The sequence below is a fragment of the Strigops habroptila genome, chromosome 2 (genome assembly GCF_004027225.2).
Source record: "Strigops habroptila isolate Jane chromosome 2, bStrHab1.2.pri, whole genome shotgun sequence".
Classification (NCBI taxonomy): Eukaryota; Metazoa; Chordata; class Aves; order Psittaciformes; family Psittacidae; genus Strigops; species Strigops habroptila.
The window spans coordinates 43,057,863-43,070,496 of NC_044278.2; the positions used below are offsets into that span (position 1 = coordinate 43,057,863).

The 12,634-nt window shown below is 39.0% G+C and overlaps 1 protein-coding gene across 1 annotated transcript in view; it reads right to left on the bottom strand.

Moving 5' to 3' along the window:
- PHEX (phosphate regulating endopeptidase homolog X-linked) overlaps window positions 1–12,318 on the bottom strand; it is a 90,843-nt gene extending 78,525 nt beyond the window's left edge. Inside the window, exons 1-3 of the mRNA XM_030476877.1 lie at window positions 11,967–12,318; window positions 7,799–7,867; window positions 5,163–5,324 (exon numbers count right to left, since the gene is read on the bottom strand). Of these exons, the coding sequence (XP_030332737.1) occupies window positions 5,163–5,324; window positions 7,799–7,867; window positions 11,967–12,078 (343 nt within the window). The 5' untranslated portion in view covers window positions 12,079–12,318. The remainder of the gene's footprint in view (window positions 1–5,162; window positions 5,325–7,798; window positions 7,868–11,966) is intronic.
- Between the last annotated feature and the right edge of the window lie 316 nt (window positions 12,319–12,634).

Below are 12,634 nucleotides of genomic sequence, written 5' to 3' on the forward strand. Positions count from 1 at the left end.
AAATCACCCATTACAAATACAACTTTCATTTTGAGCAGCCACAAAGCCTGGAAAAAAGCCTGACTTTGACTCAGGTACTTCATTTTAACAAAAAGCTATTAACTTTTTGCCCAGAGAGATTTATCTGACTTGTGCCACTTATGTTTTCACTTACATTTAAATGAATAAGCCGTTACAGGAAAGATCTGGACTACTGAGAAAAAAAAAATGTCTGCACCGTTGAAAAGAGATCCATTTGTGGTAGAAAAGATCAAGCAAAACTGTGTTAAGCATTGTTGCTGATTGCTGCTATCTTGTTATCCAGGAGCAGCTATCCAACAAGAAGATACTGGAGGTGGTAACATAAATACCCTCTGAATTTTGGGGTTTTGTTTCGGTTTTTTTTTACTGTTGGCATTCTCCCTCTCTGCTTGGGGCAAGTCTCAACCAGATACCTCTGAAGGAAAAAATCACAAGACAGGTCAGCTAACACAGAAACCTAGAGATGGGTGTCAGCATCTACATTACAGGTTTCATGGGCCACATCCAAGCCATCCCAGTGGTCCCAGCTGAGCACCCATTGAAGGGTGGGAGAAGAGAAAACAGCCCTAAAGAGCCCTGCTGCATAGGGTCCTCCATGCAGGACAGCAGCCATTCAACACCAGCTTCTGGGATTTGTCTGAAAGGACTATGCTATGGCCAAACAGTATAAATTTCCACACTGAGATATTTTTACCTTATTGGTTTTACTTTAAAAACAATTTATTTTCTAAAGAAAACCATTGCAGTTTATCTTGGGAAAAGTTGCCTAACTGCCAAGTTATTTTGTTTGTGGTCTGTCTCATGTTCTTAAAAAACCACACACCATATCCTCCTAAAAGGCTCCATTTCTTTTTCTTTGCCACATTGGAAATTCCTCACTTTAAATTGACTGTCATTCGGAAAATAGCCACACTAAAAAGCTTAGAGCAGCAAATTAGTCTGAAGTAGGTCTCTCACTGGGCCAGGATCAGTATGGAGGCCAAGTCTGTAAACTGGTTTCCACAGACATAAATCAAATTTAAAAGACCTGGAAGACGTGTTCACAAAAGATTCACGTAATTCAAAGCAGCTCATTTGCAGTGCTGAGATTTAGGAATGTTTGCGTAGTTTGTTGTTTTTTTGTTTTTTTTTAATTTATTGCTTCCTGCATGGTCACTTGGGGGAAAAAAAAAAAAAAGAAAAAGAAAAAAAAAAAAACCAAGCAAAAACCCAGCTGTACATCATTGTTCTGCAGACTTCAGAGAAAGGAAAAGAAACTGCTTGGTTCACAATCAACATTCACCACAGGCAATAGGCACTGATTTACTTGCCTCAGAATACCAGTTCTGAATTATTCACAAAAAGACACTTGCATTTCAATAGTAAGACAATAGTGCTCCTAAATTCTTAATTAAGGTCACCAATCAAACTGGAAAAATTCAGCAGGAACACAAAGAGCTTTGCAGGAAATTTTATGGTAAGTGAAAAACATTTATTAACTCACAGAGACATTGCAATCTTGACCTGACATAAGGCTGAAATAGTTGCAGTTTGAGGTAGCTTTTGTTTATAAAACAGGTGCCACAGTCAAAGAAATTTTTTCCATTTTGAAGGACTCCGAAGGACTTCCTCAGAGGCCCATTGGCACTAAAGGTGTTTGTGCTTAACCAGTGAGAGGCACTTTTTAAAATGCCTGCAGTGTACCAGCAAATGAAAGGCTGTCTTCAAGTCAGGGACAGTGTGGTCCCAACAGGAATGCTTAACTGTCCAGGACAGTTTTCTAAGGAACCAAAAGTTTTAACCTAAACATTAGATGTCCATTACCTGGATCTGGGTCATAACCAACCCCTCAGATCTCTGCTTTTGACATATCTTTGGCTATCTACAGTTGTCTTCTGTATATTTCTCCACAATACATGAAATCCTGCTGTCGATGACGTCCAAGGAGAGACCTACCACTGCTTTCACCAGGTTAGGATTTTATCCATTTTGTATAGCTAGGAGACCAAAGTGAGTTACACATGCGATTTGTGGAGCCCTCTGAGAGCAGAAAAAGAAATCCAAGTGACCCTCAAAGGATGGAAAATAAATTAAAGAGAAAATTGTTATATGATTTTAGTTTGAATCCATCCTAAAACAGCTAGAGAAAGCCATGGGAGCAATATATATATGACTGCCGGCTCATAGTCAACTCATCACCTACCAATACTCCCACATCCTTCTCAGCTGAACTGCTCTCTAGTAGGTCAGCCCCCAACCTGTACTGGTGTTCGGGTTTCTTCCTCCCCAGGTGCAGTACCCTGCACTTACCCTTGTTGAACCTCATTAGGTTTCTCTCTGCCCAATTCTCCAGCGTATTGAGGTTCTGCTGAATGGCAGCACAGCCTTCAGGTGTATCAGCCACTCCCCCCAGCTTTGTATCATCAGCAAACTTGCTGAGGGAACATTCTAGCGCTTACCCAGGTAATTGATAAACAAGTTTAATAAGACTGATACAGAAAATGTTCTGTTCTGAAAATGTTCACTTATACAGAAAATGTTCTGCCCTTTTTTGAAGCTGACACTTGCAAAGTTGTATGCTCTTGCGTATCTGCAATCTCAAAAAAAAAAGGAAGAAGTTAAAAAAAGCTTTTCTCTCAAACCCAGTAACGCTTAATGCAGGGTTCAGTACACTATACAGCTACACCTACCACTTTTTGGTAAGGCAAAACTAGTTCTTACACTTGCTACCCATTATCAACTGGAAGATCTTCTGTAGCAACTGCCCCTCAACAAAAAATGAAGCTTCCAGAAGATTGAAGATACCCTTGTGTAACGAAGGCTATACACAGGTCTTTGCACAAATATCTAAACTCCCTTTCTACCTAAGGCTCAGGAAAATTCAGGGACCAGAAAAAGGATTGGATGTTCAAATAATTTATTTTAAGTAACACCATTTTTTAATATATTGCCTGAATAAATACTTCCATCTATATCACACCATCAAAGAATATCAAATATGAAAAATGTGGCTTTCTGGCCAAGCCATGTTATCACTTGAAGATTAATAGTTTTCTTTAATGTGATAAATATTTCATAACACAGAACTTACGTAATAATCAGCTCTTTAAAGACTGGGGCTTTTTTCATCTACTGAATGTCAAACAGGGACATTTACAATGAAGTATATAGTTCCACTAAGAGTTCTTTAGGAAAGAGAAATTAAATTAGCTTCCAAGGTCTGGTCAGCCATATACATGTTTCTCTATGCAAGAGTTCTTTATCTTGCTAAAACTTTTGATAGCAAGGTTTTGGTCATCCGCAAATGAATAACTCAGTGTCAAGCTAGTTTATCAACGTAACTCAAGTTGAAACACATACATAGAGGCTGACGTTATGCCTTGTTATTTCAGGTACCAACACTGACATCTGACAGTTTGATTTTGTTTTCTTTTTAATTTTCCTTTTCCTTTTTTCATTATAAAGAATATATTTTGGAAAGTTTATTAAATAGAAAGTTAAGGAGAGGATGACAACTATTACATTAAACCAACTCCTCTACACCAACGCTTCACATGTTTGTCACTTTACCATGCCAAGGAGCAGTTTAGGCCACATATTATTATCAGGCACTTCATTACACCCCTTTTTTGATACAAAGTTTCCATTAAGCAAACACTTCTCACTTAGATGTTTCTTTCTTTGTCTTGTACTTTCCTAGCTATGGATTAGCAACTTCTAAAGGGACTGCAGTAAGAAAGCCATATAGAAATGTGGCTTAGCATGATGTCCTTGATTAGGTTCTGTAAAAAGAGAAAATGAAGGATGAGTCACAGCTTGCTACTCTATATTCAATTAGGACTGGTTTCATTGTGGCTGTGGTTCATGCAGGATGTGCAGTTATCTAATACAGCCTGATTCTGGCAGCAGAACAATTAGAACGCAAAACATAACTTAAAACAGGCCCTGGCAATATTTTTTTCCTTTGTGTGACATCTTTCGTTCTGTGACATCTTCATCAGACTCAAAACAGAAGTCATCAGATCATATCCTATGCTGAGATTCCAGATTCCTATTCTGAAACCGAATGCAGCTTTTAAAATACTTAATGGTGGAAAAGTAGAATATAACATGGCTGAAGAAAGCAACTGGAGAAGGGCTTTGATGCCTACACATGCACATATGTACAAAATCTAAGAGAAAAATAAATGCTACAATTAAGCACAGCATCCTGAAACTGACCTCTGTTCTGTGGTGAGCTTAAATCAGGCTCTTATGTCAACAATGTGCTCAAGGTGTGCAATGCTCAAGCAAACCACCACCAATAACAAAACTTGCACATCTCCCTTGTTTTGCATGACTCACTTTTAGGGAAGATTATAAGAATCTGGCAGGGTTTTCCTACCTAGCAATAATCATTACCCTTTCTCCCCAGTTGGTCTGCGCAGCTTCCTGATGAGGTGGCCTTGCTGCAGAGTATAGCACAAAGTCAAGTCACATGCACATTAAAATACCTTTCTTCCTACACATTTCCCCTCCCAGGGCTATTTTTGCCTCCAGGCACACATTCTTGAGCAGCATACTGTTTCACTGATGATAGCTCAGGTACTTCAATGGCAGCTTGAACTGCAACATGAAGGAAACTCAATAGCCAAACAACCTCCGTCTCCGGAAATCTGTAAATTGCCTCCTGCCAAGAGCTAGGTAAGTATACAGGAAAACATCACTCTGGTTTTGCCTTATTGTATTTTTTTACTGCTATTGGCCACTGTTACAGAGTGCTGTCCTAGGCTGATGTTTGTCTGGATCTGGGACATTCTTAAATGTGAGTGCTGTGCTCCTGCACTCTGGTCTATCCATCTACTGCAAGGGGGAAAGAGTTCAAATCCCCTAGCCTTTTCTTTTGGTACAAGGAGTATCTCTTTGTCCCTCTATTCTTTACTGGCAGGTTTTGAACAGCTGTATTCTCCCTCCCAAATTCTGTTTCTGTTATAATTCACTATGTCTCAATGTCACTTTCAATAAAAAAACAAGAACATATTTAAAAGAGAGCATCAAGTTGGGCTGTTGGATATTCTCTAATGATCAGAAAGAAGCTTGGAGCTTTCATTCATTTCAAAACGAGCCCATTAACAAGCTACAGTAACAAGACAACCAACCAATTTCAGTAATTAGATACCTACCCTTTAGTTTGAGGTCTACATTGTGTCGCAGCCAAGGATAAACACCATAGTTTGACATGTCTTCAGGAATAGGGTGATTATATATCCAGCCATCACATGCAAATCGATAAAAATTCTCACACGGATCTACGGATTGATTTATCTTGCTTAGGATGCCAGCAGCTGTAAAAAGACACCACATAGATTTTGTGGAACGCTTTTTCCTGAACAGGGAATTCCACAAGGTCACAGTCCAGAAACGAGGATTAACATTTACCAGTCTCTGCAGCGTGATGCTGACCTCACTTGCAAGCTAAGCCTTGCTGTTCTAGGACTGATGTTTGCCCTGATCTCCGTCATTTTTTAAACAGTATCAAGAATACCACCCAGCTTCTCTAGCACCTAACAGTGCCTACATGGGAAGCAAAAAACCCCACAAAATATCTCCAATGAATGTTCCTTAGTGCTGTATAGCAATGACCATGGAACCACTACAGGAATGTGAACTGCTGGAGCCAGACGCTCGCTGAAGACAGAGTCTTCATTGTTGCCATGATAGAATTAATTGCCCGAGGAATTTAGTAGCATACATATCAATCAGATTGTAATTAGCATTCCAGAAATTATGCACTCTTTACCTTTAAGCTGAATAGCTGCACAAGAAAACAAATCAAGTTCTGATCTACCATTGACTGGAAAAGATAACTGTAGTATTTTCAGCTACATTTTGTGACTGCATCCTTGCTAGTTGCTATTGCAGGTGAGACTGGTAAGAGAGATCAATCTGACAAGCCAGAGACTTAATAGCTTTTGAGTATCTAATCACAGCATCATAAAATAATTTGGGTTGGAAGGGACCTTCAAAAGTCATCTAGTCCAACCCCCCTTCAATGAACAGGGACATCTTCAACTAGATCAGGTTGCCCAGAACCACATCCAGCCTGGCTTTGAATGTCTCCAGGGATGGTGCATCCACCACCTCTCTGGGCAACATGTTCCAGTGTTTCACCACCCCTGCGGTAAAAAATTTCTTCTTTATACCTAGTGTAAGTCTACCCTCTTTTAGTTTAAAACCATTAGCCATTTCATGCGTTATAGTGATTGTGCCATAAATCTGCATAGGTTGAGAAACACAGAATATGTGGACACTGGACATTTTTTGGCTGAATGACCATGTGTTTTGAGACTTAGCCAAATAACTGATTAAAAATCCTAGCAGGAGTTCAGATAACTTTTACAGGCTTTATATTACTATTTCCAGCATCAAGTAACTTCTTCATAAACTTAGAGTAAACCTTCCTACGATATTTCTATGTCTCAGCTGTAATTTTCTTCTTCACATTAGAAACTCTCAGACTACATTGAAGACATTTTGGTCCTTGGTAATTTTCATTCACTCATGAAAAGCTGTTCAGCAGGGCAGGGCTCAGGTCTCGAGATACTATGTAGTCATTACACCTTGCACATTGACCTAGAACAGTCAGGTCATGTAGGTGTTCAAGTCTGGCTTGGTGTAAAATCCCAGCTCTTGCTGCACTTACCAAAAATTCCGTGTTATTTTGTGTGCACTTGAGAAGAAGAAAGCCAATTCAGATTTAAAATTAAGTGACATTTTTTTGTCGTGAAGCTCAAAATGAAGCCCCTACAGTTGTTTCTTTTGATTTGGTTTGTTTTGGTTGGGGTTTTGGTAGTGGTGATATTTTGATTAGTCATCCCACCTTACTTAGGTATTTGTACTCATTCAAGAATCAGCTGCAGAGCATGGTGCTCTGGGTGGCCAAGAGCATCACCAGTGCAGCGCAGAGCAGAAGCAGAATGACATGTTGAGATCTATCAATTTTGCAATTTAGAGAGACCCACAGAATTTGTCAGGATTTCAAACACAAGCCAAACACCTCACAACATCAGCTTAAAATGGTTCATAATGGAAATAAATACTCTCATAAGTTCACACAATGTCCACTTTGTTTCCAGCAAAACAGCTCTAGGGGCAGATTTCCAGATGTGGTAACTGCTGTTTGGTCTTTATACTCAATGATAAGACTCTCATCAATTCAGAGTGAGGATAACTCTCAAAACTGACCAGTGCAAAATGGGTGTCTCTCAGGTCCTACCAATCCCAGTCCCTTTAGCTCACATTTAATACTAATAGATATCCCAGCTCTATGAAGGTTACCACATGTATCTCTGTGTGGGGAAAAAAGCCTGATGATACGGAGTTAGCAGATTTTGAGTCACAGTCACCACATTACAATTGTGCAAGTCTGTGCAAGGTCTTGCCCTAAAGCATTTCTGTGCTTAGCAATTCACTTGCTAGTTTTCTGACTACTGAGAAGGAAACACCAAAATACACCTGAAGGTCAAGTCACCCAACATTTTGTTTCTAATAAAAAAATAAACAAACCCTATGGGAAACTTTGAGTTAACCTGGTAGAATAGAGTTAAAACAATTTAAAACATTAATTTCAATTGCAGAATATAAACAGATCTTTAGCAACTTAAACAGTGACTTTCTAAGAACTTTGTTGGGCTTTTTTCCCCTCATTATTAATGAAGATTTCTGAGTAAAATGTACCACGAAAACAACTAAACAGCATAATTATCTCATTAACATACTACAATTGTGATACAATAGAGAAGATAAAATTGTTGCTTACCAGCTTCAATGCATTCTGAGGTCAAACAGTACTGTTGCTTCGGCTGAAACTTTATAAGACCTTGGCTAACTGCAAAATGGAAAACCATTATGAGATCATTTATAGTGAATTTTGACCACTGCAGCCAAATGTTGTGTACTTGATCATCCAAATATCAGTGCGAGCTCTGGCCCTAATGCATCTCTAACTACATTGATTTAAAACAGTTAGAATGTATACTAAGAAAATACTACAGCTTATAGCAAAGACTTCTGCCCTCCTGTGCATCCTTTCTCTGCCTTTGCTCTTAGGCAGCATGGAGCAAGGGCTGTCTCTCAACGTATGGTTTGCACAGCGCCTGGCACAGCATTTCAGCCTTACTCACTGACACAATGCAAACAATTAATCATTGTCACTACCATCCTCCAGAGATGCAACTTCCACAGCTGGCAGTGCAACACGGAGCAATCTAGCCACCTTCTGCAGGGTGTCCACAGCTCCTCCTGAGCTGTGGGGCTCACACTGCCCAGCAGCACCATGCTGCCCAGCACCACCAGCACCACCCAGTGCCAATGGGGTGCTTTCAGTGTTGCCTTATTCCGGGGTGGAATACACCAGTTGGCAATGGGCATAGGGATAGCTGTGGTTTATAAGGCACAGTGCAGTTTCTGTCTGAACTGTCTCCCAAAAGTATTGTAACTGCAGTTGCTTCCAAAAACCTTGCTGATGAGAACTATGAAATTGTCAGTTAATTTTGCTCATCTTTTAAATACTTGTATTACAGCTGCCACAGAAGCTTCATTGCAGACACTGCTGTCAGGCAGCAAATATGCAGATAATTGATACTTTGGATGAGAATGGGAGAATCCCAACGAGTAATGAAATAAAACTCCGTAGATGTGTTCAGTAGACATAAAGAAATGTCTCATTATATTCATTATCTTAATAACTTGGTCCATGGCAAAAATAAAAAATAAATTAAAAACAACAACAACAAAGGAATGTATCAAGGTATCATAACTTCATCAGCACTGATAATTATAAAGCAGTTTCTCCTGTGGTTATATACTGCTCAAAAGAGAAAGGAAAATGTGAAATGGTATTTCAGCACAGGAAAATTTTATTATAAAAAAAGTAAAGTAAGAGTTTAATCTCTTCCAGCCTCATAGCTTTAATGACAATTAATGACAGAAATGGCTGGATTACAATCAGATTTACTCGAAAAACTGAGAATGTAAAACTGTTTCTGGATAACTTTACCAAAACTTGCATTGACACAGTGAAACACAACACCTCAGCAACCTCTGTAAATTAGCCAAGAAATACATGAGATTTTGAAGCATGTAAAGATTGAAGAATAGCAAAAAACAAGAGAAGTGGAGGTCTCCAAAATATGATTTTGAGCCACCTGAAACACAAAGAACGGATAATATGCATATTAATTGAGTGTTGCACTCCTCCCAACTAACCTTGTCCCTGCTTTAAATTTAGCCTTTTACAACCTGTCCAGGTCTTGAAAGTTTGCTAGATTTTTTTTCTTTTTAACAAAGCAGAGAAAGGAGACACCCAGACACCATTTAATTCTTTTGCACTTGGTGGGAAGTTGAGGGAGAATGAAAAAGAATCAGTAGAGAATCTGACGTAGCCCTCATAGTTTTGATACTTATAAACAAAAGCAAAATACCATTTCAACTGGTTTTGTTCCATTTACAATATCACCATTAGAGCAAACTAAAAACAATTCTTTGGCAGTAACATTTACCTTTTAATTAATGGCTAATATTGATTGAAAATTTTTACTTGGTTTTGTTCTTGTACCTTTTTGTTGTTAAGAGAACTAACCTTTACATTATTACCTATAGTTGTGGTTATAACACTCAGTGTCCCAGCTTCTTCCTTTATAAGCCTGTTTCCAGATTCTTAAGCAAATACACATTGTAATTAAGTTCTCCTAAAAAATCTGGAAAGGGAAAATACTAATATGCAGATGCGAATAATGTGGATGTTTCTATAATCTGGGAAATCCAGAGTCTACCAAGTCAGGAGGAGAGGTTACCGAATTGAAGTTGAAAGTTGCCTGACTTCTTTCCTGCTCAAGGGAACTGGCAAGTGAACTGCTTCCTTTTGATCTGGCCCTGGTTCCCAAGTAGGAGGTGGCTCCTCTCTTGCTACAGCCCACACCACCATTGAGAGATCTGCAGGCAGGACCCAGTCTGATGCCAAGTGACTCCCCTGGTAGCGTGCTGCTGGAGTCACAGTATGGCTACAGCTGGTAGGAGTGAGCAACAGTAAATAAAAATACATAATTCTCTCAGATTCCTTCTTAGAGTTGCAGGAACTCTGAGAAGAAAAACAAGAGAAGCAGGAGAAGGCTACATGTCACTCTTCAATCTGGGAAATTGAAGGGAAATTGTTTCAGGTCTACCAGAAACAGCAAATTTTGTAAATTAAATGAAAACTGAAGAGGTCATTTTAAGATGCATAAAATGTTTCACATGACCAGTAACAACAGTCTCCTTTTCTACAGTTTAACAAATCTAAACAACAGCTAAACTCAAACTTACAAACAAAACAGTGTCACAATGAAACTCTGAAACATTGCATCGATAAAATGTTGAGCCAAAACAATTTAACTTTTTTCCTTTATTCTTTTGGTTGAAAACCTTGGACAATTCCCTAACAAATCCTACAAACATTTTTATTGACCCACAGCCAGCATTTTTATTTTCTTAGCAGTTATGCCAATGAAAATTGTGACACTGTCTATGGAATAGACCTCAGCACACTTAGAAACTATGTCTAAGAATTAATATATTTGCTTGAATTTTCATGTCTGATCTATGGATAAAACGCTTCTATCTCTGACAAGCTATGGTGGTAAATGTCTATTGCTTTTTAAAAGCAATAAACAATCAATCTAGTGCTGAAAAAAAAAGAAAATATGGTCTCTCCATTACCCTCTGGTGTTTGATATTGTATTCTTCAGGTGAAAAACATTATTTTTCATTTAGAAACAATATTTTGCACTACCAAGTTGAAGATTCAATCCTACTCATGTTTATAAAGAGTTCTGTTGAATCAAGTGGGATTACTCACTCGTACATAAGTTACTTGCCTGCAAAAGTTTGGAGATTTTGCTCTAGACCAGAAAAACACTAATCAAGTGCAACATTGGTGCTTTAAATATTTTACATAAAACCTAGCATAATTTTCTGTGTTGTGATGATAAGTAAAACAGACCTTTTAAACAAGATCACAAGATCATAAAGGATTTGGGGGAATCAAAAGATATGGTTAGAGGCTAAATTCCCTCCAGCCCAGAGAAATCTATATTGTTCTAAAGAAATGAAGAGTTGGGCTGAATTATTCTTGAGACAGTATCTGCCTCTGCAAGTTCTTAAAGGATACAACACTGCTTTCTCTTCTTTTCTTTGCTTGGTGTCTCTGGGTTCATATATACTTCTTCACATCATTTTATAGGTGTAGGTGTATGTTTCCATGTGATACTCCAAGAAAACCAATCTACAGATGAGTCCAAATCCCAGAAAAGAAAAACTAATTCCTTCTCTATTTCATCCAGTTACAGCTTATAAATCTGATCAAAACGTTTTAATCTCTTCCCGGATGCACTTTATGATTTTTGCAAAGACGACTTTGAAATTCATCATAGAAGAAGAGAAAGATCTAAAAAATGTGCAAGCATACGCACTATTGAAGCCTTCTACAGGAATTTTAGTCAAGCCCTAAATGAAAACCAAATGAAGGAAAACCCGAAAGATTCCATAAAATGTGTGCACTACAGATTCATTTTCAGGAAACAGAGAATATCATTTCACATCGGTCACAATCTGTGCATTCGGAATCAGCATTACTGATATGCATAGTCTTACCCGTTTCTCCCTGTTCTGTGAAAGAACCCAGTTCTGGCCAGAACATATTCAATTGAGTATCCAAACATAAATTCAGCATTCAGAAAGTTACATGAGCTCACATTGCATCTTCTAGCTCTAGTGTTGCCACAACAAATCCTTCTCCTGACACATTTCCATTTCAGCATAAATATAAAATGAGGGGAAAAGAAGAAGAGACAGAGATTTTCACCAAAACACATTGTGGAGCACAAATAATGGCATCAAGCAGCCAGGCTGGGGAGGGTTTCATTGAGGTTAGCCTCAACCTTTTCACTTACCCAAGAAAAGTGCAGTGCCAAGCACAACAGTGCCGCTCACAAAGATACCGAGGGCAATCCGCGTGGCTTTGCTGGCTGCTCTCCTTGACTCAGGTACCGTTTCTCCTTCCATCGAGATGGCCTGGGACGTGCTTGCTCTTACAGAAGTCTGGGTTTCCTCTGCTGCTGCGGTATCAGTATTTCAACTGTTCACAAACTGCACCCATGAGCTCTCCTCCTCTCTCCTATTTACAACTCCAGGTTTCTGCTGTGAACCATTTCCTAGGCACTTCCTGCTCTCTCCCTCTCAAAGGAAAATCGCATGTAAAATAGTAGCTGTCTCCTACGTTTTCCTCTGACCAGGAGGAGGAAAGGCGAGTGGTGACCACTGAGTGTACAGCCCTTGCTGCCTGTAGAGCCGGTATGAGCCAATCGCTCAGCAGTCCCCCTTATCAAGGGTTCTGAACACAATGATTTCACAACGTTGCTGAACAGATGTTTTAGCTATTCAAACATATAGCTGTAAACCCCTTACAATCAAAGCAGGATTGCTGACAACTTTTACAAACACAAAACTGATGGAAGGTTTCCTTTTCATTCCTTGCACTTATTTAAAATGACTGATTATCTGCTGCCTAAAGTTTTTTCCTCTTAAACCATTCCTGCGACATCATTTGGCTTCACCAGAA